We start from the raw sequence: 26,900 nt of genomic DNA, 5'->3' as shown, positions 1-26,900 counted from the left end.
AAATGTGGTATATAAATATGATAGAATACTATTCAGCTATAAGAACAAATGAACTTGGGATGCGTATGACAACATGGATGAACCTTGAAGATATTATGTTCATTAAAATAAGCTAGACACAAAAGGACAAATATTGTATGGTCTCATATGAACTAAATACGATGAGTATACTTACAGAGTTAAACTATAGAGTAGAGGTTAGTAGGAGATAGGATGTGGTTTGAGAAGGGGTTTCCAATGCTGAAGATATGTAGACTCTTTGATAATGTTGATTGTAAATGTGGGAAGATGGATACAGTTGATGGTAACACGTTATAATGAGTATAACTACCACTGCTAATTTATAAATGTTATTGTGGCTAAAAGGGTTTTCTGGGGGGTTCCTATTAATTCAAAGATAGCTAAAGGATAATCTAGTAACTCTGTAACAGTGATTTTGGTGGTAGATGAGGATTGCGGTTAATAATACAAATACAAGGATGTTCCTTTATTACAGTGTTAATAATTCGGTGACACATGGGAAAAATACAACTAGTGTAACTTACAGACTATAGTTAATAGTAATATTGTAATATTTTGTAGCATAGGCAAAGAAGGTACTATCAATGCTAAAGGTAAAAAAAAAGAATATGGTATGTAGTTTTATGAGATGTGAATAAGATCAAGCATTTTCCTTTCATTTTCTTTATTAACAAGGAGAGACCTTGGTTGTGTCATTTAACCAATTTGTGCTCATTTATTCATCTTTTTGAACACTGGAGAAACAATTGAGTTTGTTTTTAGGATTAAATAAGGTGAATGTGCCTGGACAGGGTTTTTTAAAGTAATGCTTTCATAATTTGGTAAGCTGCCTTTTGTCTGTTTTATTTTTTGAATTGAAATAAAGTTTATTAATTTTGAAAAAATATGCAGAGAGGGTTCAAAAGAAGGAGACAACAAAACTAGTTGGGGAATTAAGGAAGTATTCATGGAAAAGGCAATATTTGGATTGAATCTTTTAAGAATGGGTAGGATTTCAGCAAGTGCAAGTCAAAGAGTCGATTCCAAAATGGGCCTATCATGAAGAGTGACTTGGAGGCATAATAAAGTGTGAGGCATCTTTAGCAAATTTCAAGTGTCCAGTTTGGAACATGGAATACAAAATAGGTAGAATATTAGGGGATGAGTTTGGGAAGACAGATTAGAGCAAGATCAAGGACAGTTTTTGGTGACTGATTTAGATTGTGTGTTCTAATGAGTGGTCATTGGAGAACCATGGAATGTCCTTGAGAAGAAGAGTAATGTGATGAGAGCTGCGCAGCAAGGTGTAAGATGACTTGGAGGAGGTGGGGACCACCTGAGAATTTAGTGAAGCTAAATTTCACTATAATCATCAGCATATATTATGGCAGCATATATTGCCATAATCTAGGTGGAAAATAATGAGGGTCTGAATTATGGTGTTGGCAGCGGCAATCAAGGGAAAGGAGTTGATGAATGATTTCAGAGGTAGACTCAGTAGTTCTTAGCAACTGATGAAAGAAGTTTTTAATCCTGAAGGAAGGGTGTTGAAGAGATTCTTTTTTTCTCATTTGAGGGATCTGTTTATTTTTGTTTCTTTGTTTTAAAAGGTTTATTTATTTGCCCCCAACCCCTCATTGTCTGCTCTCTGTGTCCATTTGCTGCACATTCTTCTGTGTCTGCTTGTCTTCTCTTTAGGTGGCACTGGGAACCGATTCTGGGACCTTCTGGAGTGGGAGAGAGGTGCTCCATCTCTTGTACCACCTCAGCTCCCTGGTCTGCTGTATCTCTTATTGTCTCTCCTCTGTGTCTCTTTTTGTTGCGACATCTTGCTGTGCCAGCGCTCTGCTTGGGCCAGCATTCCTGCGCGGGCCAGTACTCCTGCGTGGGCCAGCACTCCGCTCAGGCCAGCTCTCCGTGCGGGCCATCACTCCATGCAGGCCAGCTCTCTGCTCTAGCCAGCTTGCTGCATGAGCCAGCTTACCTTCACCAGGAGGGCCCAGGAACCAAACCCTGGACCTCCCATATGGCAGATGGGAGCCCAATCATTTGAGCCATATCCATTTACCTGTTTAGTTTTTTGCATTTTTTTAAAAAGATTTATTTATTTCTCTCCCCCTGCCCCCCATTTTCTGCTCTCTCTGTCCTTTCACTGTGTGTTCTTCTGTGTCCACTTGTATTCTCATCATGTGGCACTGGGGATCTGTGTCTCTCTTTGTTGCGTCATCTTGCTGCGTCAGCTCTCCATGCGTGTGGCACCACTCCTGGGCACGCTGCAGTTTTGCACCAGGCAGCAATCCTTGCACAGGAACCACTCCTTGTGTGGGGAGCACCCTTACGCGGGGGTATCCCTGCATGGACCAGCACTCCTTGTGCACAGCAGCACTGCGCGTGGGCCAGCTCATCACACGAGCCAGGAGGCCCTGGGTAGCAAACCATTGGACTTCCTGTATGATAGGTGGACACTTAATCTGTTGAGCCACATCCACTTCCCTCTTTAGTTTTATATTAATGTATATCTGTAGCCCATTATCTAGTTAAGTTGGCAGTATCTGTGGGCCATGCAGGTAGAAATTTCCAGCAAGAATTTAGAAATCAAGTACTAGTACTTGGGAGAAGTTGGAATTAGAGGTGCAGAGCTGAATATTGTTGTCATAGTGGTGATAGTTTAAGCTGTGGGAGTGTATGAGTTATCTAAATAAAAAACAGGAATGCCAAAGGTAGGACTTTGTCAGCTGCTGTGTTTAGATAGTGGGAAAACAAGGAGGGAAGAATAAAGAAAATATTTTAAAAATTGGAAAAGCCAGTATTTTTCCATTGAGCAGTATATCATGACAGTTTTTTCTGGTCGGTACCTGAAGTGACTGCATAGTCTTCTCTTATGCAGCTATTCAATAAAGGATATCCTTTGTTGAAGGACATTTAGGTCATTTCCATTTCTTTTCCATCACAAACAGTACTTGCAAAAAAAAAAAAATCCATTAATCTGTGAATATTTTAAGATAGATTCCTAAATGTGGAATTGCTAAGTCAAAGGATGTATGAGTTTAAATTTTGATAGATATTGCCAAATTGCCTCCTATAAAGGCTTTCCCGGTTTATATTCCCTTTGGTAGTGTGAAGGTGCCAATTTCCTTTCACCTTCATTATAACTTGTTTTTTTGTATGTGAAACTAATAGGCAAAAATAACGTCTTATTTCATTTTGCATTTCTTGGCTTGTTAGTGGCTATTAGTAATTAATGAACATTTTTCCATGTTTTTCTTAGCTATTTGTATTACTTTTTTTGTGACTCGCTTGTTATAGTCTTTTCAATATTTTTAAATTAATTTTTAATTATACTAGTAATACATGAATTCATTATCCTTAAAAATGAAAAATTACAGATGAAGCTAAATTTCACTATAATCATCATCCCAGTATTATTCCCTTACAAAGCGATTACCCTATCTGTTTTGATGTAAGTCTTTGTAGACTTTTTTCATTCTTTCGTCTCTTTTTCTCTTGAGTTATTAGAAAAGCAAAGTTTCAAGAAGAGAATGTCAATTGCTGTAAGGAAGTCAGAGATAATGGTTATACAAGCCAGATAGGATTTAGTACCTAATCCATCATTAGTGACATTCAAGAGAGCAATTTCAATAGAATGATAGGGCTAGTAGCCATGTTCCAGGAGGAGGAAAGTGTGTGTGTGTGTTCATGTGTTGCTACTGCTGCTGGCAGTGGAAGTGAATGGTGTGGCCAGAGAATGGGTGGTAAAGAAGGAGAAGAATGGGTGGTAAAGTAATAGGTAAATATCACCTATTACTTAAAGATTCCTGATCCACAGGCAGAGCAAATGGTGACTGAGAGAACAGGTTTAAGAAAAGATGTTTTCAGAAGAGGGAAGATTTATTCATGTTTTAGGGCTGAGGGGCAAGAACCAGTAGAGGAAAACTTTGAAAAGACCAGCAAGAGGGAATAGTTAATGGAGCAAAGTCATTGACAAAGAAGGGAGAGGAGTTAGGTCTAGAACCAGAAAGGCCTGAGAGGATGGAAAAGGAAGACAGACAAGCAGAAGGTAACAAGATGTAGTGAGATATATGGAGATAAAGTTGAGAGCACATGTTAGTTTACCTCAGTTTTTCTAGTGAACTTGACTTTAGGTGGGGAGTGGAAAATATGGGGCTTGTTGTTTGTGGTTTGAGAAGCCTGGGAAAGTTGTAGAACCGTTCTTATATGGAATGCAAGTATCATTCTTTTACTTTTTTTTCCCAACATAAATTTCTTTTCATGTGCTTACTGGATTTTTGGCCGAAAAGAGTAGATTACATTTGAGCATCAGCATCTTCCTCTTAATTGAACATTTGTGAGCTTTTTCCATGTTATTCTTGAAATGAAGTTATATCTCTAAATTTTATATTTGCATACAAAACGTTTACATCAAACGTTAATATTGAGTGCTAGGAAATAAGGCTTAGGGAATATACTACACAAGTATAAAAGGATGTTCACTGAAGCAATGCTTATATTAGGGAAAACTGGAAGTAACCTAAGTGTTCATCAGAAGGAAACAATTTCAAATGATTATGATACATTCATACAATAGATAATTAAATGCAGCCAGTAAAAAGAATGATACCACACTAATGAAAGAAGGTGATGTGGGAGGAATGGGAGTGTTGGGAGTGGGGTATATAGGAACTTCTTATATTTTTTAATATAACATTTTGTTTGATATATGTATCTTTTAAAAAGTAATAAAAAATTGTAAAAATTAAAAATAAAAAAGCAAGATCACTCTAGATGTTTGGGGTTTTTTGTTTTACTAAGACTTTGTATTAAATTCAAAAAACAAGATTTATAGCATGCAGTATCCAGTATCCTGTGGGGCGGAGTGGGAGAAAAGAGCTGTATTTTATAAATGTATCTGGGTATATAAAATTTTAAAGCTAATTATGGATGTCTAAGTGAAGGATTGTGGGCTTATTTTTTAATGTTTGAATTTATTTTCTATACTTCTGTACTCTGAATTTTCAAGACACTGAGAAAATGTAAGACAGTTTTCACTCAATGGAAATAGATGCTGATTGAATAAGAATAATAAATATTTTAAGGCATTGAGTTTTGGAGTAGTTTGTAAGGCAGCATTATTGTGGCAGTAACTAACAGTAGATACAAAAGTAGCACAATTAAAAATTACGTTGAGTCAGCGGTGTGGCTTGGCTGGGGGGGCTCTGCTGCATGTGGACCATCAGGCTAGCTGGGGCTTCTTACAGCTAGAGGTAGAAGAAGGACACAAGACCCTTTAAGGCATAGGCTCAGTATCAGCACTGTCGCTTCTGCCCACACACCCTGGTCAAGGCAGGTCACATGGCTGAGCCCAAGCTAAGAGGTGGGGAAATATACTCTACCCACCACGAGGCCATGGCAAGAATATGGATGCAGCAAGGGCTGAAGAATTAGGAACAGTCTTTCAGTCTGCCACAACAGTAGATGTGTGTTACTTTTATATGCAGAAAAAAGCATTTACTCTGTTGTTTAAAAGTATGTCACCAAAATATTTTAAAAATTCAAGTCTGTAAAATTATCACGGAACAGTTGACATTCTAAAATATTTTAGCAATAATTCAACATATAGAGGAAAATACGAACATAAATCTTATCTTCCTGTGTATATCAGATGGATTCAAGAATGCATCTCTTCTCATGAAGCACTAAGTCTGTGGTGAGGATTTTATAAATCATTGAGATTGTCTTTTTTTTTTTTTTAAGAAGGTAAGAAAACAGGAACATTAATGAGTTTTTTTTCCCCCCCTGAAGTGTATATAAACATGAATATGGAAATTTTGAATTCGCCTTCTCTTACCATTTGTTTGTTAAAAATACATTCCTTTTATACATTTGGGTCCTCTCCCAGCTAAGAGTATTTGGTTTGCAAAAGGATGTTATCCTCAGGAAATGTGTGAGCATTTTTGTTGGTTTTCTATTTCTTTCTTGCAGGAAAAATTAACACTTTTTTGAACTAAATCATTCTTCTCTGATCATTAGCAGAGGTGATCCATTCTAGTAGTTTATGTGAAAATGAAGCTAACAGTTCTTGAGGTATAGATCATTTTTTATTTTATGTAAAGCTTTCTTTGATTTCATATCAGTTTGGGGATTTTTTAGATCAGGTTAGTTTATTGATATGTATATTTTCCTATTGAAGATATTTGGTGTTAAGTTAAAATATAGGAAAATGGTTTTTGGGTATTAGTAATGTTAATTTGTTCAACAAATATATATTCTGTTCATGATACTTTTACATCAGGACTCCATAAACTACTGCCTGCAGCCAAATCTGGTCCACACCCTGTTTTTGTATAGTTTGCAAACTCAGAATTGTTTTTAAATGCTTAAAATGTTTAAAAAAAAAAAAAAAACCAAATGTGATCCATGAAAGCTAAAATATTTACTGCCTAACCGTTTATGGGAAGTTTGCTGACTCCTGATTTCTGTGGTAATATTAAATGTTAAAACAAAATATTTGTTGCTATATTTTTCCATATGTGCATAAAGAAGGAAAATCAAATAACTCATAAATCCCTAAGAGTATTAGGAACATGGATAGAATTATAGAAGTGTATTTATAAAAAGTCAAATACATGACTTGGCAAGATATGTACTAAGTATCTTGTTTAGAATTACTATGCCCAGACTGAATTCAGGTTGCTGCTGACATTTGATTCCTGCTATAGCTTATAAAACACATTTTTAGGTATTTTTGTGTTATTATTTGTGTATCTTCAGGATAAACTCCTAAAAGTAGATTGCTGGGTCAAAGGTTAAATGCATATGTGATTGTGTTAGATATTATCAAATTCCCCTCTATTAGTTGTACCATTTTTTCTTTCCTACTTGCAGTGGGTAAGAGGAAGAAGCACAATTTTAAAGTATTCACATCGGCTCTTAATTAAAATGTGATAGAGATGGATGGATGGATGGATGGATGGATGGATGAATGGATGGAAACTAGCTAACTAGCTAATGTAGTATGTATCTATATAGATAGGGATAGAGATATATTGATATATTTCTTTTTCTCAACAGCAACAATGATGTGGTTGGTGAATATGGCAGAAGGAGACCCAGAAGCCCAAAGAAGAGTATCCAGAAAGTCAAATTATAGCACACAGAGTAGGTGATTTTACTTGGTAATTTCAGGTTTTTCAGTCATTGTCATCTTATAGGCCAACAATGGACTATGAAGCAGTGATTTTAGCCTCCATTTTTGGCCATGGACTCCCTTGAGAAACATCAGAAATCTGTGGAATACCAATAAATATAAAGATAAATATTTAAAGAGTTCAGATAGCCCAAACCTGACAATATAGTCCAGGAACCCTAGGTTAAGAATTTCAGCCATTAAATACATAATACCAGTAAATGTGAGTATAGTCTATTCTGGCTATAGCAAAGTAATTGAGTTATGAATGCTATTTGGATAGTGCTAACAGTATAAAAAGTGAATATTGATGTAACCCCAAATTATGACATATTTAGGAAGATGGGGAGAGTTAAATTCCTATTTGTAAGAGTATGAGTGCTAAGGCTTATCTTCCTATAGGATGTGAGGTAAATACCTAAAATCAAAACGTCAGTATGAGCATGCTGTTTATAATTAATTATGGAGGAAAATACCAAAAGAAACTGCAAAAATGTTGAAAGTGGGAGTGAGGATGGGTCAGGAGTAAGGAGGGCTGGGGCAGAGCAGAGCTATTTTTGTTTATAAACCTTATGATTATATGATTTTTATAATTTGACACCAGAGAACATTCAAGTTTTATGGGGCCCAATGATTATACAGTTTGGGTGAGGAGGTGGGGGGCAAAGGTTCCATAAGTAAAAGAACACAAAATTAGAAATACAGAGTTGCTAAGGTCCCTCCCATAAGAAGTCAATCCAAGTAAGGTCCTGGAGCAGAAACTTAATTAGTTTCATGCTAAATCTACCTCTGCATGAAGATGTATTACTTTTAAAAAAAATAAAGGAAGAAAAAAGTATTATGAACTTCTCACATATATTTTAATTATTTTTAAGGAAAGGAAGGTTTTCAAGACTGTCAGTTTATGCTCACAATTTGCAAGTATAGACAATCATACGACCATTAAATTAGATTAACAGCTATTACTAAGAAATGACTCACCTACCCCCTTTCTAACTCTCCCATAATAAATCCACTTTTATAATTTAGTCAATGAAGCCAGTGGCGAGTGCCAAGGGAAGCTTTCAGTTACAAAGAACAAAAGATCCCAACTCAGGTGCCTTAAAACAAAAGAGGCTATGTATTCTCTCATACAACAGGAAGTCCTGGGGACAGTGTAGGCACTTTGAGGCTTGGTTAATTTTGTGGCTTAATGGTGTTATCAGGACCAGGCTTCTTTTCATCTTCCTACTCTGCCATCCTTAGCACATGGGCTTGGTCCTTTGCCTGTCATTCCTCATGCTCACAAGGTGACAGCTGTGACTGCAAGGCTCATGTCCAGAGAAAACATCCAGAAGAAGATGGGGGGCTGTTTGTTCCTTTCTTGATCCTCTCTTGAAAGAGTGAGAAAAATTTCCCCAACAATTCCCAACAGACTTGCCCTCACTATTCATTGCCTAGAGTCAAGTCCATAGCCTTAGACCTTTCATTGGGAAGAAGAGTGGTGGGATTGTCATGTTTGGCTTGGTTTTTGTCAGGATTTACCACTAGAGGGGTGGAAACTCCAATAAAATCAGGGCTCTGCCCTCAGGGAATAAGAAGGGAATGGCTGTTGGGTAAGCAGCCAGTAAGCACTGCTATGGCCCATGATTTGTGGTTTAAGTGCCTGCTGACTTAGAGGGAATAACCATTAGGTGGTTACTGTATCCATGTAATTTTCTTAAAGATATTCAGGTTTTTTCCTAACTATGAGGGCTGCATTTTCCACTTTCTCTTGAAGGCACAGAAGGGGACTCACAAACCACTATTGCAGAGAGCGATGATGGAGGCTTCAGCGAAGAATGGGAGTCCCAAAGGGACACTCATTTGGGTCCTCATCGATCTACACCTGAATCCCGAGCTGCTGTGCAAGAACTTCCCAGCACCGTCCCACCCAGCGAGGACCCAGAGGAAAGTATGTTCTTCTCAACCTCCAAGTATAAAGTGAACTGAGGGTATTGCTGTCTAATTCTAATACTACAGCTTTTAGTGAGAATTACCAGTTCTAGCAACTGGTGCTTTTCCTATTATTAATGGGCTAAATTCTGCCCCTCAGGTTTTCCTAGTTAGGCCTTTGCAGCCTGATGTTTTGGCCTTTGTTTTAGAACGTAAAAGAATGTTTTGAAATTGTTATTCTGTTAAGATGTCATAGCTGCAATATGTTTGTGTAAAAAGTTTCATTAGTATATTTCACTCCTTGCTGTACAGAGATCTGTGGATTTCTATGTTTCAACCTTTTACATTGTTACTCCCTTTGTTGCAAGCACTATATTTTATTAATTTTAAAGAAAATCAAAGGGATTTAGGATATGGGCAGAAGTGCAAGTATTTCCTCAGTGTCTGATGCTGTGTTAGCACTTGGGGCTTCTTAGGTTGCTCTCATTCAGTAGAATCCCTTGGTTAGGCCTCAGTCACTTCTTCAGTTTGTCTTAGAGATGAGCACATTTTCTAACTGTTACCCTTATTTTTTTCTTTTTCACAAAAAAGAAACTCCTGATTTAAAACATTATAGCAAAATATTAAGTAGCTTTTAACACAAATACCTGGATTCCTTAGCTTCTTTCATCACTAGTTATAATAACTGTAACTTTATCCTTCAGTTTGAGCAACACTCTTCTTACAGCTAACCTTGACTCTTAACAGATCAGTTCTTTCCCAGGGCACGTCCATGAGTTTGGTGCTTGGCTGCATTTTCCAGATGTCAGAGCCCAGCTGTGGCCTGTGACTTTCACACTGCTAGGGAGCTAGAAGTAATTTGCCGGCTCTTATAGCCAGGCTTTAGCTTGCCTCTTCTGATGCTTTTTCTGCCTACAAAGTTACTAAAATAATTAAATTGTCTCTTACGTTTCTCTCCTCTTCTCTCAAAGTGTCTGTTTCCAAAAGAAAGAAGTAATATAGCTGCTAAGCATAGCAGCAGCCTGCTTCCATGACTGTCTTTTCCAATTTGAAGATTCCCTTTCATCACAAATTTTTGTCTTCCTCTTCCTCACCTCCAACTTTTTCTAAAGGAAACCCCAAGTATTCCCCCTGCTAAATTCAGATCAATACTTCTTTACCTGTGGCCACTATAAACTAACAATTGACATTCTTTCATCACCTTAGCGTCCAGCACACACATAATCATCTGATTGTTTTATTTTTTAAAGATTTATTTTTTTATTTCTCTCCCCTTCCCCCTTTCCGGCTCCCCCCCTCTTCCCCCCCCAGTTGTCTGCTCTCTATGTCCATTTGCTGTGTGCTCTTCTGTGTCCGCTTGTATTCTTGTCAGTGGCACAGCTTGCTGCATCAGCTCTCCATGTGTGCGGTGCCACTCCTGGGCAGGCTGCATTTCTTTCACGTGGGGTGGTCTTTCTTATGGGGCGTACTCCTTGCACATGGGGCTCCCCTACACGGGGCCACCCCTGTGTGGCACGGCACTCCTTGCGCACATCAGCACTGCACGTAGGCCGGTTCACCACACGGGTCAGGAGGTCCTGGGTTTGAACCCTGGACCTCCCATGTGGTAGGCAGACACTCTATCAGTTGAGTCAAATCCGCTTCACCTTATGATTGTTTTAAATCAGACTCATGGTTACTCACAGAAAAGTCTGTTTATACTAGAATTTGGTTATTAAAAGACACATATGTCTCCAGAGCATCATTTAAAAATCACACATAATCAGATAACTTAGAATAGAGTTCTTAATTAGAAATGTAAAACAACTTTATTTCGTGTGAAGGCAGTTGGTCTTCCAGCAAATTTCAGAATGAATTTCCTACAAATGGCATGCCAGTAACAGGCTCATTCTAAGTGTACCACTAATAGACCTAACAATTATCATAGTGGTAAAATTGGCCTGTTTCCAGGAGTAGAAATGTGCCCTGCAGAGAAAGGACTGGGAGGGAGATGGATTTTGCTGGTTTCTTTAAGTGGAGGAAGGGGTTTTGAAGTAGAAAAGTAAAATGATAGCGAATCAGCAAACCTTTTTTATTTTATTTATTCATTTTTTTAAAAATATTACATTCAAAAAATATGAGGTCCCCATTCACCCCCACCGCCCCCACCCCACCACTTCCCTCACAGTAACACTCTCCCCCATCATCATGACACATCCATTGCATCTGGTGAGTACATCTCTGGGCATCGCTGCACCCCATGGCCTGTGGCCCACACCATAGTCCACACTCTCCCATGTTCCATCCAGTGGGCCATGGGAGGACATACAATGTCCGACAATTGTCCCTGCAGCACCACTCAGGACAACTCCAAGTCCCAAAAATGCCACAAACCTTCTTAATATTAAAGGAATACCATAATTACTTAAAATTATTTTTCAGAATTGGATAAAAGAAAATGTTACCTAGACTAACATTGGCAAATAGCAGTGAAATACTAGCAGCCAATTCCAGCATTGATACTTAGCAAGAGAATATAATTCATTATGTCTAAGTTAAGCCGTTTCCTTTGCTATGATTTTAGTTGTTTGGCCATGCATTTTTTGATTAAAGAAATCAGAAGAAGCTAGTTAAAGAAAAAAACAACATAATTTTGCTTAGTTTTATATGTTGTTCCAGTGTGTTCTGGCTATAAAAAAATAAAGTTTAACTGCTTAAAGAAAAACATTTATGGTGGGGAGCAGATGTGTCTCAAGTGTTTGAGCTTCTACCTCCCACATGAGAGGTCCCAGATTTGGTTCCCAGTGCGCTCTGAAAAAGAAACAAAAAAGTCTAACAACAAGCCAAACAAACGAAAAAACCAACTCAGGGAAGCCAGTGTGGCTCAGTGGTTGAGTGCCTCCTTCATACACCACGGCCTGTGTTCAATCCCTGGCACCTCCTAAAAAAAAAAAATTAACTCAGAATGGATCATAGACCCAAATATAAGCGGTAAAACTAGAAAACTTCTTGAAGGAAACAGGAGAAAACTCTTCATAAACTTTGGGTTGGGCAAAGAGTTCTTGGATACAACACCAAAAACAGAATTCATGAAAGAAAAAAATTGGTATATAAAGAACTCTTATAACTCAATAAAAGATAACCCAGTTTAAAAATGGGTAGAGTGCTTGCTTCAGCAATAAATATACTAAAATTAGAGCAATACAGAGAGTAGCATGACCCCTATGCATGGATGACATGCATTCTAATGAAAAATGGACAAAAAATTTGAGTAGACATTTCACTAAAGAAATAATATAATGACTCATAAGTGCATGAAAATATGCTCCACTTCATTAGTCATTAGGGAAATGAGAAATCATTTCACATCCACTAGAATGGTTATAATGGGAGTGAGGATTAAACTGTAAATGACCGCAAGGTATCTTATTAGGGTGATGGAAATGTTATGATGGGTCGATTATGGTCATGGTTGCACAACTCTATAAAATCTACTACAGTCAGTGAATTGTACACTTATAATAGTTGAATTTTATGAGGGAAATTATGCCTCAGTAAAGCTTTTTTTTAAATGGAGATGATACCTCTCATAGAGAGGGGTTCAAGTCCTAGGTATAAGCCAGGCATTCGATAGATAACTATTATTGTTGCTTTTATTGATAGAGAACAGCAGCATCTATTAGATTGTTAGGATGCCAGAGTCAGGCATATAGAATCTGAAACTCACTTCTAGTTTAGAAAACAGAGAGAGTGAGCACTCATGCAAACCTAGCTAATTCCTCGTTCATTGTAGGGTGGAGTGGCACAGTCATGTTTTTGAATTATGAATTCAGAGCAAAACGTGACAAACCTTTTTATGTTTGTAATCTTTCCTCTTTAGGGGGAGTAAAACTCGGACTGGGAGATTTCATTTTCTACAGTGTTCTGGTTGGTAAAGCCTCAGCAACAGCCAGTGGAGACTGGAACACAACCATCGCCTGTTTTGTAGCCATATTAATTGTAAGTATACACTAATAAAAATGAGTCAGAACTCCTAATCTTAAAACTCTGATTGCTCTGTCCCTCTAAGGCAGTCCTGTTTTAATTCCAGGTGTGTTTAGTCACCTGGGGAGCTTTTTAACAACACAGATAATTGGACTCACCTGAATAGTTCTCTACCCTAGCCACAGATCACCTGGGAGCTTTTGAAACTAGGAGCCCTGCCCTGAGATATTCTTATTTAATTTGTTTTAATTGTGTATTTTTTTAAAAAGTTCCTCAGGAAATGTGATAAGTACTGCCTCATGCTCAGCAGCCTAGATAGGTATGAAAATAGCTCTGCTAGAGATCAATCTTAAAAGAGCAGATCCTCACTTGTCACTGAGAGTTTGTTTTGTGCTTAATAATACAACCTGTGGCCTTCAGTGTTACTTTGGACAGTGATATAAGGCACTAACCCCACATGTGATCCTCTGGGGTTGGTATTTTTACTAACGATATGATAATCTTTGGCATGTACTATGAGCATTTTAGGTGAGTGAGGTAAGAGCTTTTATTTAGATGACGTTTATAATTGATCACAATATGACCAGTTAAATTTTTCATGTATTTTCTTTCTCTTTTGAAATTAGTTTTATGGGTCTGAAATTATTTATTGGTTTTGTTGTATCTTTTCAGAAAAAATTATTTATTCTTGATAAACTGAAGGAGTATTCAGCCCCTAGATTTTATAATTAGTATCTCAGTCACTAAAGTGAAAAGTGGACCATATTATACTTGCCCTATGTTTCCAGGGAGCAGTATACTTTCCATGAACAAGCTTCTGTTACCAGTTTGTTCTATGAAGAGCTTTTTGTTGGGCCCCACACAACTTAAAGAATGTCTTTCCCTCTGGGATTTTAGCTAGCCAAACTAAAATCACAGAGGACAACCAGATATTTCAGTATTATTTAAATGTTTAAAAAGACATTTTTACTTATTTTCAGATTCTTTTTTCCAGCCTAGAATTAGGGGGTAGATTATCAACATTGTGGGCAAAGGAAAAGAAATGTTTCCTTTTTATTGGAGGCTACATTTTTTTAATGGCTCTTTTTTCAGAGTAAATGAAAATACTTGTTCTGAAATGTAACCCAAAGGGATAATATTCAGTTAATTAAATTAAAACCAAGACTTGTGATTGAATTGCTTTGCATGTAAACAGATTCATAATTATCTATGAGTTTGTGTCTTTTCCCTCTTCTCCACAGGGTTTGTGCCTTACATTATTACTCCTCGCCATTTTCAAGAAAGCATTGCCAGCTCTTCCCATTTCTATCACCTTTGGGCTTGTTTTCTACTTTGCCACAGATTATCTTGTGCAGCCCTTTATGGACCAACTAGCATTCCATCAATTTTATATTTAGCATATTTGCATTTGGAATCCCATGGATTTTTCTCCTTTGACTATATAACAAGATCTGGGGAGGACAAAGGTGATTTTCCTATGTCCACATCTAACAAACTCAAGATTTCCAGCTGGACTTTTCACAGCTTCCCTTCAAGTTTTTCTTGCAGTATTGGACACTGAAGGGCAGGCAGGCATCTACAGAACATTGTTTTGAACATACTTCTTCGTGGTGGACTGAGTTCCTTGGTGCAACAGCTAACAGATTTGAGGGACAGAAATAAGAAAACATGATGGGCCAAAAGTTGCTGTGCTCCCACCAGCAGTTTGACACTTGGTCACAGGTAGATTTTACCAACACTATGGACTCTCAGGACTACCATTGCCAAGAGGTTAAGTGAAGTGGTTTAAACCAACAGGACTCTTAAACTACGTGTTGAAAATCAACCTAATCTGTATTTGTTGAATTCTGAACCTTTTCCAGAGGTACTGTGAGGAGAGCAGGCACCAGCAGCAAAATTGAAAGGTGGAAAGGGGCTCAAAGTTTCACTTTCAAGCTTTTTTGCTGCAGACTTGTCATTTTTAAATAAGATTTTTTTCTCCTTGGGTCAAGCCAGATGTGTAGGTTGATTTTGACAATTTATGTTCTCAAGCACTGAAACTCCATTATCATCTATGGTTGCCATTTTTTCCTAAGGCCAGTTTGAATTTATTTGCGTTTGATCAAAAGGCTTAATCTCAGGTTCCAAATTCAGTAATTTCTGGAAGTAATGGAACTATTGCTCAATGATTCCCTGTCATCCTTAGGTGAATTCTGGGTTTTCCACCACGTTCCTAATCTTCAGACATACTCGTAAGCTCACTTGACCCCAGGGGCCCCTTCTGTCCCCTTCTCTCCCACCCACAAGCATTTCTCTTATACAGCAAATGAGACCGCTCTGTTATGGTAGCAGATGATGCAGTTATTCTGGGATTTTACTCTTTGTGTGATGCAAAGAATGTGTTATGAATCAGTGCTATCGGTCTTGCTGTCATAATTTCTTCAATAGCAAATAAGATATGTGCCCAAAGACAGTAGAATTAAAGAAGAGTAAAATGGCTGGTGAAGCACTTTCTGTCCTGGTTTTTCTTTTTGTACTATAACCCTGTGTCTCTTGCAGTAGATCAGAATTAGAACTAATAGCCAAAAGCTGGTGGTTTATAAAGTTTATGAGTCAGTTGTATCAGTACAAAGCAAGACTTTGGAGAAAATTGTTATTTCTCTTTGTGAGCTGCAAAAGAATGTGGAGTCAGGAGGAGAAGCAGCTCTTAAGAGAAGGAAGAAAAGGCATGTAATGGCCGAATGAGCTCATGTCCCATGGGCAGCTCGTAAGGAGGAGATGCTGGTTATGCCTCAAGAACCTCACAATGAGTGCTTTGTGGTTCCCCATCTGCATTACCTTTCATCTCAGTGAATCTTCACGTGAATTGGGCATTGGACATACTGGCTGAAGTGACAGTGGAGTTCAGACTCTGCAGTGAAGTCAAACAAAGCATGTGAACAGAGCCATCACCCTGCATGCACATGACCCCACTCAGTGAAGCCTTACCAAAGTACAGCCCTTCTTTTCCTGCACAGAACCCTTAGCCATGGTGATCAGGCTCTAAGCTTTATGAGAAACTTAGTTCTTTCCTTTGGGCCAGCCCTTCCTCTGCCTGCTATTTTCTCTCCCTGCCTATCATATGATCCTGTTTGGGGCTTCTCCTTGGAACTGGCATATATGTCTCGTGTCACATGGGTGTATTTTAGAAGAATCTAATTTTTGGAGTAACATGCTGGCCCAACCTGCATATAAGTAAAAATTGGCTCATTTTAGGCTGTAGGGAACTACAGGAAAGTAAGAACTGTGCAAAGAAAGTGGGGCTTAGGGTAGTACATTGTCTCATCTCAGTTTATTTTTTTCTTTTAGCCTCTTTTTCCAAGATTCTGTGTTCTCCTCATAAACATGGCATTGTGGGTGTTATCCTCTAGAAAGCACATGCAATTCCACAGCTTCAACAGAGCCGCCTGAATGCCTGTTTGTGATTTGAAGCATTCTCAAGGGAACCTTAATCTCGCGTAGTTTATTTGTGCAAGGGTCTCAGATGTGTTTTATCTTCCATGACAAGGTTCATCTAAGAAGAGGATGTATGGGGTTGTGTGAGAGAATGCCTTTAAATCCATCCTATCTACTCTTATTCTCTGTGGAAATACTGCAGTAAATCTGTCACTTTGCGCAAATCGGAGCCACATCTTAGCAATGTTACAGAGCAGCATACAGAAGAACACATTTTATTTCTTTAAATCACTGATCTCAGCCACTGAACTTTTCCTTCCAATGTTTTTAGAATCAGGTCAGTCATTCCTGAAATATCAAAATGCTGGCCTTCCTCCTTAAAATACCTTGTCACCAGAGGGAACAGTAGTATTCCCGCAGAGATTAGGGCCTCACACACTGGGGAGGGGGGCTGACTAGAGCTTGGGAAGACCAAAAACAAAACGTGACCAGCCAAGATAACTTGCTTTGTAAAGGGAAGGAAACACAGTAGGAAGAAAAGTATCTGGGCCTGACTTAACAGAATGAAGAGTATTTATGTACAGAATAGTGTTACAAACTAGCCTGTGGAAATAGCAACCATCTTTGGAAGATTTATAGAGGAGTTGTACTCCGGTGAGTAAGGGCTCATCTTCCAGTTTTTGAGGCTCACTAGGTTAGGGTCACAGCTCTTGTTATAAATGACTACATTTCTCAATCAGAAAAAAAATGGAGAGAGGGAAGTTTTCTAAGCCACCTGGAAGAAAACAGTCATAACTAAGCAATTTATTGATTTCAATAGAGAAGCAATACCTAAAGATGTGGTATTTTTACTTTTTACCTCCTGGATCTCCTTTTTTTTTTTTTTTTTTTTCCTTATTTTTAAAAATCTCCTTAGTAGATGCCCAAAACAAATGATATGTTTATTACTTATCCTGTATTTAACCTCACACAACTTCATATATGTTTTCTTGATTATAATTTTCAGAATGTGAAACAGAAGTTAAGCTCCCAAATAAGCTCTTGCAGGGTCAGTAGCAGGCATCTAAAGAAAGCCTCTGATCCCTGACAGGCCCACCACAGGGTTTCGTGTATTGGAAACAACCCTGGAAGGAAAAGAGCTCAGGAACCACTATGAAAAGATTTGCTCAGCGTCTCCTACACTCCTGGCAATGCGCTGGAGATTAAGGATACAGAGATGAGTAAGATATCCTCAGAATGCAGCTGCAGCCTCTTGTTTTCTGGAATATGACATCTTTGACATCCCTAAACTCTCTGATACTTGTCAATAGCCGCTTCTCACAGTTACCATTGTTGAGGGCTCTACTGTCATGGTACAGTCAATTCTGAAAATTGTAACATCTGTTGGCATTGTGTATAGTCTTGTTCTACAAAGGAGAAGGCAGGCTTATAAAATTGATGTTACAAAGGTGACATGATTCTCTCAGAAACCAGTCCTCTCAGAAAGTACTCCTTTTCCTCTGAATTTGTTTTTGGATAGTCTATGTAGAACCCTGAGTTTGGGAAATGGCTTGAAAACTGTGATGGGAACAATATCGTCGACTTCAGTTTGAGCCTAGAAGTGATCCTGTGATCGTCCCACCTCTTTTTAAATTCCTCAAACACAGGAGATTGGAAACACTGGCTTTCAGCTCTTCAAGGCCCCATCGAATTGCAGGCCAGAGTGTACCATCGAGGCTGTCTCACACTCATGGCTCAGAATCATCCCGTTGCCACCATCTGCAAGGGACTCCTTGGCTGGGAGGAAACGGCTCTGCTTGAGCAAGATTGAAGTTTAGGCAGTCGAGAGCAACAGCATATTCCAGTCAGGCATCTAAAACCTCAGTTTTGTGTGTTAAAGAGCAGTCTGGTGCTGAAACGTACCCCGTCCTTGACGGTCAAAGCCATCTCCCAGCGCCTCCCACAGGACGCCACAACGTTGCCACAGGAAGGCAGGTGGCCACCTGGCCCTTGGAATGTGTTGTTAGCATTTCGGGTTGGTTTGTGTGGCAGGATCGATTTCCCAGAAAGCCATTTTCCTTTTGAAATAAGTAATTGCCGAAACTAGGCAGCTTCAAAATCAACTGTTTGGAGTAATGAGTGCAGGATTATCTTGGTTAACAGTTGGTTGGAGATGCTGGCGTGTGGGTTTCCGTGGGCTCATTTACTCTCAACGTATTCATTGTCTGGCTTTTGCTTCTACAGACACTGCTTTGTACATAATAAATGAGACAGACTGTGAATACATCTTTTTTTAATACCTTTCCAAATTCTTGGTAAGATATAATTTTGATAGATGATTGCAGAGTTTCCTGTACTTGTCAAATTAATAAAGACTGCATGAATCAGCTGTGCTAGTTTTCTTACATGGAAGTATGATGTGTAACTGAGAACTGTTCAGAAATGATCGAGAAATGGTTTAAAAACACAAATGCTTTTTTTTCTAGCATTTGCTTATAATAAGGTGATGTGGATTACAGCAGGCCACACTTCTGAGGGTCCAATATTAAATTTGTTTATTAAATGCATCAAAACAATTATTCTTAGTAACTTAGTTTCTAGAAGAAGAAAAAACGTTTTTTCTTAAAATGTTAGCTCATATTAATGTAAGGACTCAAAACATGTACAGGACATGTATGTTGTATAAATATTTCATGTGCTAGAGGATTATCTTAAAAACAAATTAAGTAGGTAGGTCACACCCATGGAAAAAAGCAACATTCATGCTATTGACTTGGTAGGGCTTAGTATGTCCTATCACTCTACCTCCAAACTCTACAAAACGTTTGTTTCTAACCAGTGAATAACATACCTAATATTGGGAAGGATTGGTCAAAAATAGGTTTATGGAAGGGAAAAAGAAAGTTTTTTTCCAGAAGGAGCAGATAAAAATGGATGCGTGCCTGGCTCCGTCAGCTCAGGCACTGGGAAGCCGGGGAAGGTGCTGTCCCCTCCTTTGGCATGGAGGCCTCATTTGTGTTCACGAAGCTTGTAGGCGGTGTCTGAGTGTAGACACACAAGTATCGTGATTTGTCCGCGTGATCTGGGAGGTTTCCGGTTGGCGGCGGCCTGGACAAAGGGGCTGTTGATGAGCCTGAGGTGCGCACTTGGGCAGTGTTGAAGAGCAGGAGGACTGAGGCTGCACTTACCTGCATCACTAGAAAAGGGTCACAAGTTTCAATCAGCCCAGCCCACACAGCTCTCCTTGGCACACTCTTCTGTGTGTTTGGGGGCGGGGGGGGGGGAGGCGGGCAGGGGTTGGAAGGGTTAGGGGTTGGATTTAGACTGCCCCGCCCCCCAGCAGCTTAGCATCTGGATAAAAGTGAAATGACAACCTATTTGAGTACAAACGAGTGTAATGTTAACTTAGCATCAATTGAAGTGGAAAGCAGAGTAACAGAGAGGCTCTCAGAAGATTGGTTTAGGATTGGAGTTTTCTCTAGAAATGGGAAGTTTGGAACTGAGTTTGGAAAGAAGAGAAGAATCTGGATTGGCAAGAAGGCAAAGAACATGTACAAAAACAAAATTGGGAGAGAAGTATAGGAGACAACCCAAGGGTAATTGAGCCTTGAATAATTGTGATGATTTACCCGAGAGAAAACAATTAGCTAACCACATCTGTTTCCGTATTTGCTTGGAGTATACCACCTTCATTAAATAACTTATCAAAAAACTGTGGAGGGTGATAATCTACCACAGGGGCCTTTCAACCGCTGGAGTCTCTTGTGCTTGACAAGGGTTGACTCATTTACCTGGCCTGACCCTTCCACGCCTGGTGTCCCCAGCCCTCCTGAAGGCGAGCTATGGGAAGGGCCTCAGGAAGCCAACTTCTTGGAAGAAGGGTTGACAGAACCTTGCTCCCTCGGGGCATGTTGGTATGTTTCTGGAATCATTTTAATTATGTAGTATTTGATATAGTCTATATGTGTCCCAACATCAACTTCTCATGCATACCTCAAGGTGGAACTGCAGGTAAAATTCTAATTGTGATTAGTTTTCTTGGGTGGCAGACCTTATCAAGAACCACTAAACTCAAAGACATATGTACAAAGGTGATTTAAAAGTGTAAAGAACACCGGGGCTAGATACACTTAAATGCTAATATTGATACTACATTTAAATACCTGACTTTAAACGGGCCCCTTAAGGAGTAGAGGATCCCCTATCCCAGGGGTGGACACAAAACAGGCTCTCAAATACTTGAAGAAACTGAGGAGAGACTTTGGAGACTTACCCTACACCCAGGTTTTCAGAAGTTTTGTCCCTCTAAGAACCTGCGATTTATTGGGTAATCCCTGATTGGCTTTTCTGTTGACTAGTTAGATTTACCTATATATGCCATAAAAATAGCCTTAAACGTAATGGTTAGTGAGATGACTGGGATTTTAATTGTAGGCCAGAGAGATGTGAATGATTTCTTCAGGCTTTCTGAAATGGTGAAACTGGACTTCTGCCTGCTCCTTCATGGAAGTCTGCTTGGGAAGCTTTGTTTTGAATTTTCCTAACCCAGTTTTCCCTGACCCCTTCCCCTCCCATTTCAGGGATCTTCTCAATAATAACCCAGCCAGAAGGTCGTCAGTTTGTTTGAAAACTTCCTCAGGTTTGAGGACTGAGACCTCCCAGCTGAAAGTGAGGGGCTTTTCAAGACCCCCCATGGCTGCCTGCATCTGAGGATGCTGAGGGGGGCGGGGCGGTGGAGGCGTCAGGCTTCACTTGGATTTCTTTGCCCTGTGTGCTCTCTAGGAGAGCTGGGCCCCGACTTCACGTTTGATGACTGCGGCTCCCCTGACTCAGGTTACTTCATGGGGTTCAGAAGTTCATTCCAGCAGTGCTGGTCGGATCTGCAGTGAGGCCAGGCGCTGCCCAGGGTTGACGTGCTGTTGATGGCAGAGCCCGTTGACCCTGGCCATGTCGGATACGGCCCCTGCCCTGTGTGCCCCTTTCGAGCCTGATGGGCTCCCAGCTGCCGGAAGCTGCCCGCCCTAGGAGAGGCAGGGACCCGGGTCCTCTTCCTGCCCTGGCCCAGCCTTTTCCTCTTGGGCTGGAGGTAAGTTCACGAGTGATTGTAAGACAAGTCACAACTGAGTATGTAAATTTCAGTTTACATTTGCTAATTTAATGTTTGCTAATTGCATTTGCTAATTGTTGCATGAGATGATTTTTGTTCCTAAGCCAAATGCGTTTGGTAAGCACTCTTGTGAGGGGAGGCAGGTGATTTCACCTACCACAGAATAGCTGCAAACCAGCAGAGGCCGGTTGCCAGTCGCACGTGGACTTGGAGTGCACTTGGAGTGCGGTGGAGACCAGGCCAGGGCGCGGCGCTGACCTCAGCCAGCAGGCGGCCCGGGGCTCCTTTGCCAGCCCACTGCCGGGGGAGGAGGGGCTTGGAAAGCGCCCCTGTCTCTACTCCTGGCAGAGCTCCAGCCTCCTGGCCGCGCCCTCGGAGGTCTGGCTGCCCCTGGGGCTGGAGACAAGCGTGGGCCCCGCCTCGCCCTCTGGGAACTCTGCCAACCCAGATGTTTCCCGCAGCCCCTCCCTTGCCTCTCCCTTCTGCTTGTCGCTGGCACGTCTTCTCCCACTCCAAGTCCCCCCCTGCCACATGGTGTTGTCCCAGGACTCTGCACGGGCTGAGGAAGAGCCAAGGACCAGCTTTTCCCACGATTTCTCCCTCCCTGGGCTGTGACATTTGCTGTCTTCTCCCCACACACTCCTTTGCCATTCTCAGAGCAAGTGTGCTTTTCTGTCTAGACTCCAGCTCTCCCGACAGGGAAGCTGGCAGGGGAAAACGTTTTGTTCACCCTGATGCCTCTGAGCCAGATGAGGGGTGCTAAGGAGGGACACACAAGCCTTGGGGATATGCCTCCCTGCTGCCACCCAGCCGCCCACTCCTCGGGTGGGTTTCCCGTTGCCCAGGGTGGGGGCAGGAGGCCAGTAAGAGGGAGCTGGGGAGTGAGTCAATCACCTGCCCACCCCAGGGCCCCCTGGGCGCCTGGCTGGGTCTCTGGGAGTTGCTTAACAAATGTTGGCAAATAAATGAAGTGATGGGTGAATTAGGGGACCACAGGAGGGGATTTCCATGCAGAATGATGTAAACAGAGCATGCGTGTGGGAATTGTTTTTGAAGTAAGAGCAAACATTAACCAGGTTTGGTCCTTGTTTCCAAGGCTTCCCTGCAGAGTGTGGAGCCTGAAGGCAATCGTCCATGTAAGAGACCCATTATGTATAAACAGGTGGTCAGGACTGAGTCCAAACAGGATTCCTCCCTCCCCCAGGGCACGTTTGTGACAACTTGGGAAATGTATGGGTTTGTCCTGGGTCAGTGTCACCACACTGAATGCAGGAGGAATAAAGGATAGCGCAGTTCTCCACCCCCATGCCCACCCCATGTATATTTTTTTATTATGGGAAAATGTGCAAAACATAAAAATCATTTTAACCACTTTTAAGTATACAATTCTATGATGTTAAGTACATTGACAATGTTGTGTGACCTTCGCCACCATCGCCACTAAGAAGTAGCCTCTGACTGGTTTCCTGGATGTCCACCTGTGGTTGAACACTCAGTTCCAGAGCCTGTGTTTGCCGTTGTGTTTAGGATTGTGTTGGGCCAAAGGAGAAAAGTGGTTCTCCTGATACTTTGAGCCCTCTGGGAGCCAGAGGAAGTCACTGTGTAACTTATGTTTGAACTTTGAGTACGAACACAGAGATGTCATAGTAGTTCAAAAGGAGGAAAGCCAAAGAAGAGCGAGTCATCCTGTGTAATATCTACGCTGAGCATTGGGTTTCACGCTCAGGGGTCTTGCTGTTTCAAAGAGCAGGCTTGGACGCAAGAACGAGAGGGAGCAAGGAGGACTGTGCGGGATCTAGAAGTACAGTATCAAGTCGAGGGAACAGACTGACACCATTAACTCTCTCCTCCCCCTCAGCCTCCCACCCTTTGAATGACTCTATTAAGGCAAGTGGCTATATTTTGGAGGGTCTGGAGAAGTTAGAGAAGTAAATGTAGAAATCCTCAAATGTGAAGCATCCTTTTTTTTTTTTTGCTCTTGGACTCAGTGGACTGTAGTATAGGTTCTGTGACTTTTATATTTGACTATTTAGATTTTAAGAAATGTTTTGTCCTAAATTCAAACATAATACTAAAATGTAATCCCTATGGAACAAACTTCCCAAGGGCAGGGCTGACGTGGTAGGCTGGAGCGGGCTCTCAGAGGCTTGGGAGAGCTGATGGCTCGTCTCTTCCCAACAGTGTATTCAGTGACATCACCTTGATAGCTTGAAAACAGCCACATGGGAGTGTATTACACTCAGGAAATTGGTCAATGCTAGAAAGCAGGGCTCCCTCTCCCCCTCCCAACCTCCTAAGTCTCCTGCTAGAGAGCAGATTGGGGAGAGATCTATATCCAGCTTCTGGCACCAAGAAGGCACTCAAATATTCACGGAGTGAATAAATGAAAAAACAAATTCCACCACAAAAGGAAGAAGAGAAGCAGCATCTTCTAAGTTGTGTTCAACAAGAGTGGAAGGACCCCTGTGTACTAAGGGCTGCAGGGAATAGCGGGCATTTGTTTTCTGGGGGTGGCCCAGCGCCTGAAGCCCTTTCTATTTGGGGGGGCCTGCCAATTCTTGTATTCTCAGGTCCTGGCAGTCAGGGTGAAGGCATGATTCTGCTGGGGTTTGAGTGGGCAAGGACAATTTAGGGTTTTTTCTGAAAGTGGCATGTGGCAAAGGTCAATGTTGCCTAAAAGTGATGGCAGGAGTCCAGTGTCCAGTGGGCTAGGTCGTAAGCAGAGCTGTTCCTGGGCCATGATCTATGACCTTGGCAGGGGTTCCAGCCATTTCCACGTCTGATTCTTCAGCCTGCCTGTCGTTTCCATGAGCTCCCAGTGTCCTGCCTCTAAGCAACTTCTCTGTTTAAGTTGACTAAGTCCTTTTCTGCGATGGGTCAGTTCAGATCCTCTCAAAGAAGCAGATGCCAAGATAGGGAATTAGATGTGCAAGGAACTTAATGGGGGAAATGCCTGTGAAGATCAAGGGGAAGGAGCAGGAGAGACTTCACGATGCCTTGTAGAGCTGGAGGCCGGCAAGCAACCAGCTTCCCAGCACAGGCTGTCTAGAGGCACACCCTCAGCGCTGCCACAAACCTTTGCTGGTACAGGTACAATGATGAAAAGGACAAACTCTGCCTTGGAAAAGTTCACAATTCAGGGGAGGAAAGAGATAGCCCACTGTAGTAGATGGAAAGTGCGAGGGCAAATCGGGGCCTCCTGGGGCATAGAGGCAGCTGTAGGAAAGGCACCTGGAGCAGGTGGACCTGAGGCTTGGGGTGATTTGCATCCTCCCTCCTCCCTGCAGCCTTCTGCCCCAGCTCGACCACACAGAGAGATCTGGCCACAGATTTCTTGACCTTGTCCCTGGACCTGGAATCTGCAGGGATTGAAAAGGTAGGGTATTCAGGATACAGGAGGGAGCATGGGGAAGAGACAACTAACTTTTTTTAACTTTTTATTTTGATATAATTTCAAACTTACAGGAGCGTTACAAAAATAATACAGAAGGTATTTAGAGAACTCCAATATATCCCCTACCCACCCAGATTTACGAACTTTTACCATTCTGCCACTTTGGTTGTGTCATTCTATCCAGCTATCTGTCCAAACAAGAGTAGGTTGCATGATGTTCCTTGAACACACAACACTTGCATGTATAATATATCCTAAGTACAGGATTATTCACTTATGTGACCACCTTACGTACAATGATCAAGTTCAAGAAATTTAACATGGATATAAAGCTTACAGTCTATATCCCATTGTTTTCTTTCTTTTTTTTTTTTTTTTCGGTATTTGAAGAATTATTTATTTAAATAAAAGAATAATGTAAACCATCTAAACCAGTCTCCTTTTTTTTTTATTGATTTTGTAATAATATTACATTAAATATATATATATATGAGGTCCCTTTGAACCCTACCACCCCCACCCCGCCTCTCCCCCCCCCCCAGCAACACTCCTTCCCATCATCATGACATATCCATTGCATTTGGCAAGTACATCTTTGGGCACCTCTGCACCTCATGGTCAATGGTCCACATCATGGCCCATACTCTCCCCCATTCCATCCAGTGGGCCCTGTGAGGATTTACAATGTCGGGTGATTGCCCCTGAAGCACCATCCAGAGCAGCTCCATGTCCCAAAGACGCCTCCACCTCTCATCTCTTCCTGCCTTTCCCCATACCCATCAGCCATCATGTCCACTTTTATCAATCCAATGCCACCTTTTCTATGTGGACATTGGATTGGTTGTGTCCATTGCACCTCTATGTCAAGAGGAGGCTCAGATTCCACATGGATGCTGGATGCACTCCTCCCACTTTCAGTTGTAATCACTCTAGGCTCCATGGTGTGGTGGTTGTCCTTCTTCAACTCCATCTTAGCTGAGTGTGGCGAGCCCAATAAGTCAGATTGTAGGTGCTGGAGTCTGTTGAGGCTCAGGACCTGGCTATCACATTGTCAGTCCAGAGATTCAAATCCCCTAAATATATCTTAAACCCCGACACTAACTGCACCTCCAGCACATTAGCATGAAAGTCTTATGAAGAGAGATCCCATCTGAGTCCAGATTCATCACACATAAACACCAGTTCCAAAGAGGGGCCATCTGACCTGGTAGTTAACCCCATCGGCCATGACCATAACTCCCATGGGTCTCTTTAGCCCTTGAAGGAACCGATATCTGGGGGTTGTATCTGCTTTATCTGTCTCTCAGACTCTGCTCAGTTGTGCATAAGGGCAATCCTTCTGACAGCCTCCAGACTCTTTTTTAGAGACTCGTAGCCATATAAACTCATTTCTCCTTTCCATTTCCCCCTCACATTAGGTCAAACAGCATTTTAAAGTCATGTTATAACAAATACCATTCACAATAGTAAATAAAAAAATCAAATACTTAGGAATAAATTTAACTAAAGAGGTAAAGAACTTATACACTGAGAACTATACAAGATTGTTCAAGGAAATCAAAGAAGACCTAAATAAATGGAAGACTATTCCTTGTTCATGGATAGGAAGACTGAACATTATTAAGATGTCTATCCTACCAAAACTGATCTACACATTCAATGCAATCCCAATAAAAATCAACGCAGCCTTCTTTAAGGAACTAGAAAAACTAACTATGAAATTTATTTGGAAAGGAAAGAGACCCCGAATAGCCAAAGACATACTGAGAAAGATAAACGAAATTGGAGGAATCACACTACCTGACTTCAAAACATACTACAAAGCTACGGTGGTGAAAACAGCATGGTATTGGCATAAGGAGAGACACATAGACCAATGGAATCGAATTGAAAGCTCTGATATAGAACCTCACATATACAGCCACATAATATTCGATAAAGCCACC

General features: G+C 40.9%; 1 protein-coding gene and 1 non-coding gene across 5 annotated transcripts in view; both read left to right on the top strand.

Annotated features, from left to right (window-relative positions):
* Window positions 1-18,842, top strand: part of PSEN1 (presenilin 1) — a 95,843-nt gene extending 77,001 nt beyond the window's left edge. For all 4 annotated transcript variants that reach the window (XM_004466055.4, XM_004466054.4, XM_058293108.1 and 1 more), the window contains exons 8-11: window positions 7,069-7,155; window positions 8,943-9,116; window positions 12,957-13,075; window positions 14,302-18,842. In XM_004466055.4, the coding sequence (XP_004466112.1) occupies window positions 7,069-7,155; window positions 8,943-9,116; window positions 12,957-13,075; window positions 14,302-14,457 (536 nt within the window). In that variant the 3' untranslated portion in view covers window positions 14,458-18,842. The remainder of the gene's footprint in view (window positions 1-7,068; window positions 7,156-8,942; window positions 9,117-12,956; window positions 13,076-14,301) is intronic.
* On the top strand, window positions 12,244-12,345 carry LOC111765977 (U6 spliceosomal RNA). The gene has a single exon (XR_002798162.2). It is a non-coding gene; the product is annotated as a U6 spliceosomal RNA (small nuclear RNA).
* Window positions 18,843-26,900: the final 8,058 nt, after the last annotated feature.

The sequence above is a fragment of the Dasypus novemcinctus genome, chromosome 3 (genome assembly GCF_030445035.2).
Source record: "Dasypus novemcinctus isolate mDasNov1 chromosome 3, mDasNov1.1.hap2, whole genome shotgun sequence".
Lineage (NCBI taxonomy): Eukaryota > Metazoa > Chordata > Mammalia > Cingulata > Dasypodidae > Dasypus > Dasypus novemcinctus.
The sequence above is the reverse complement of the archived record's forward strand: the minus strand, read 5'-3'. Positions and strand labels throughout refer to the sequence as shown.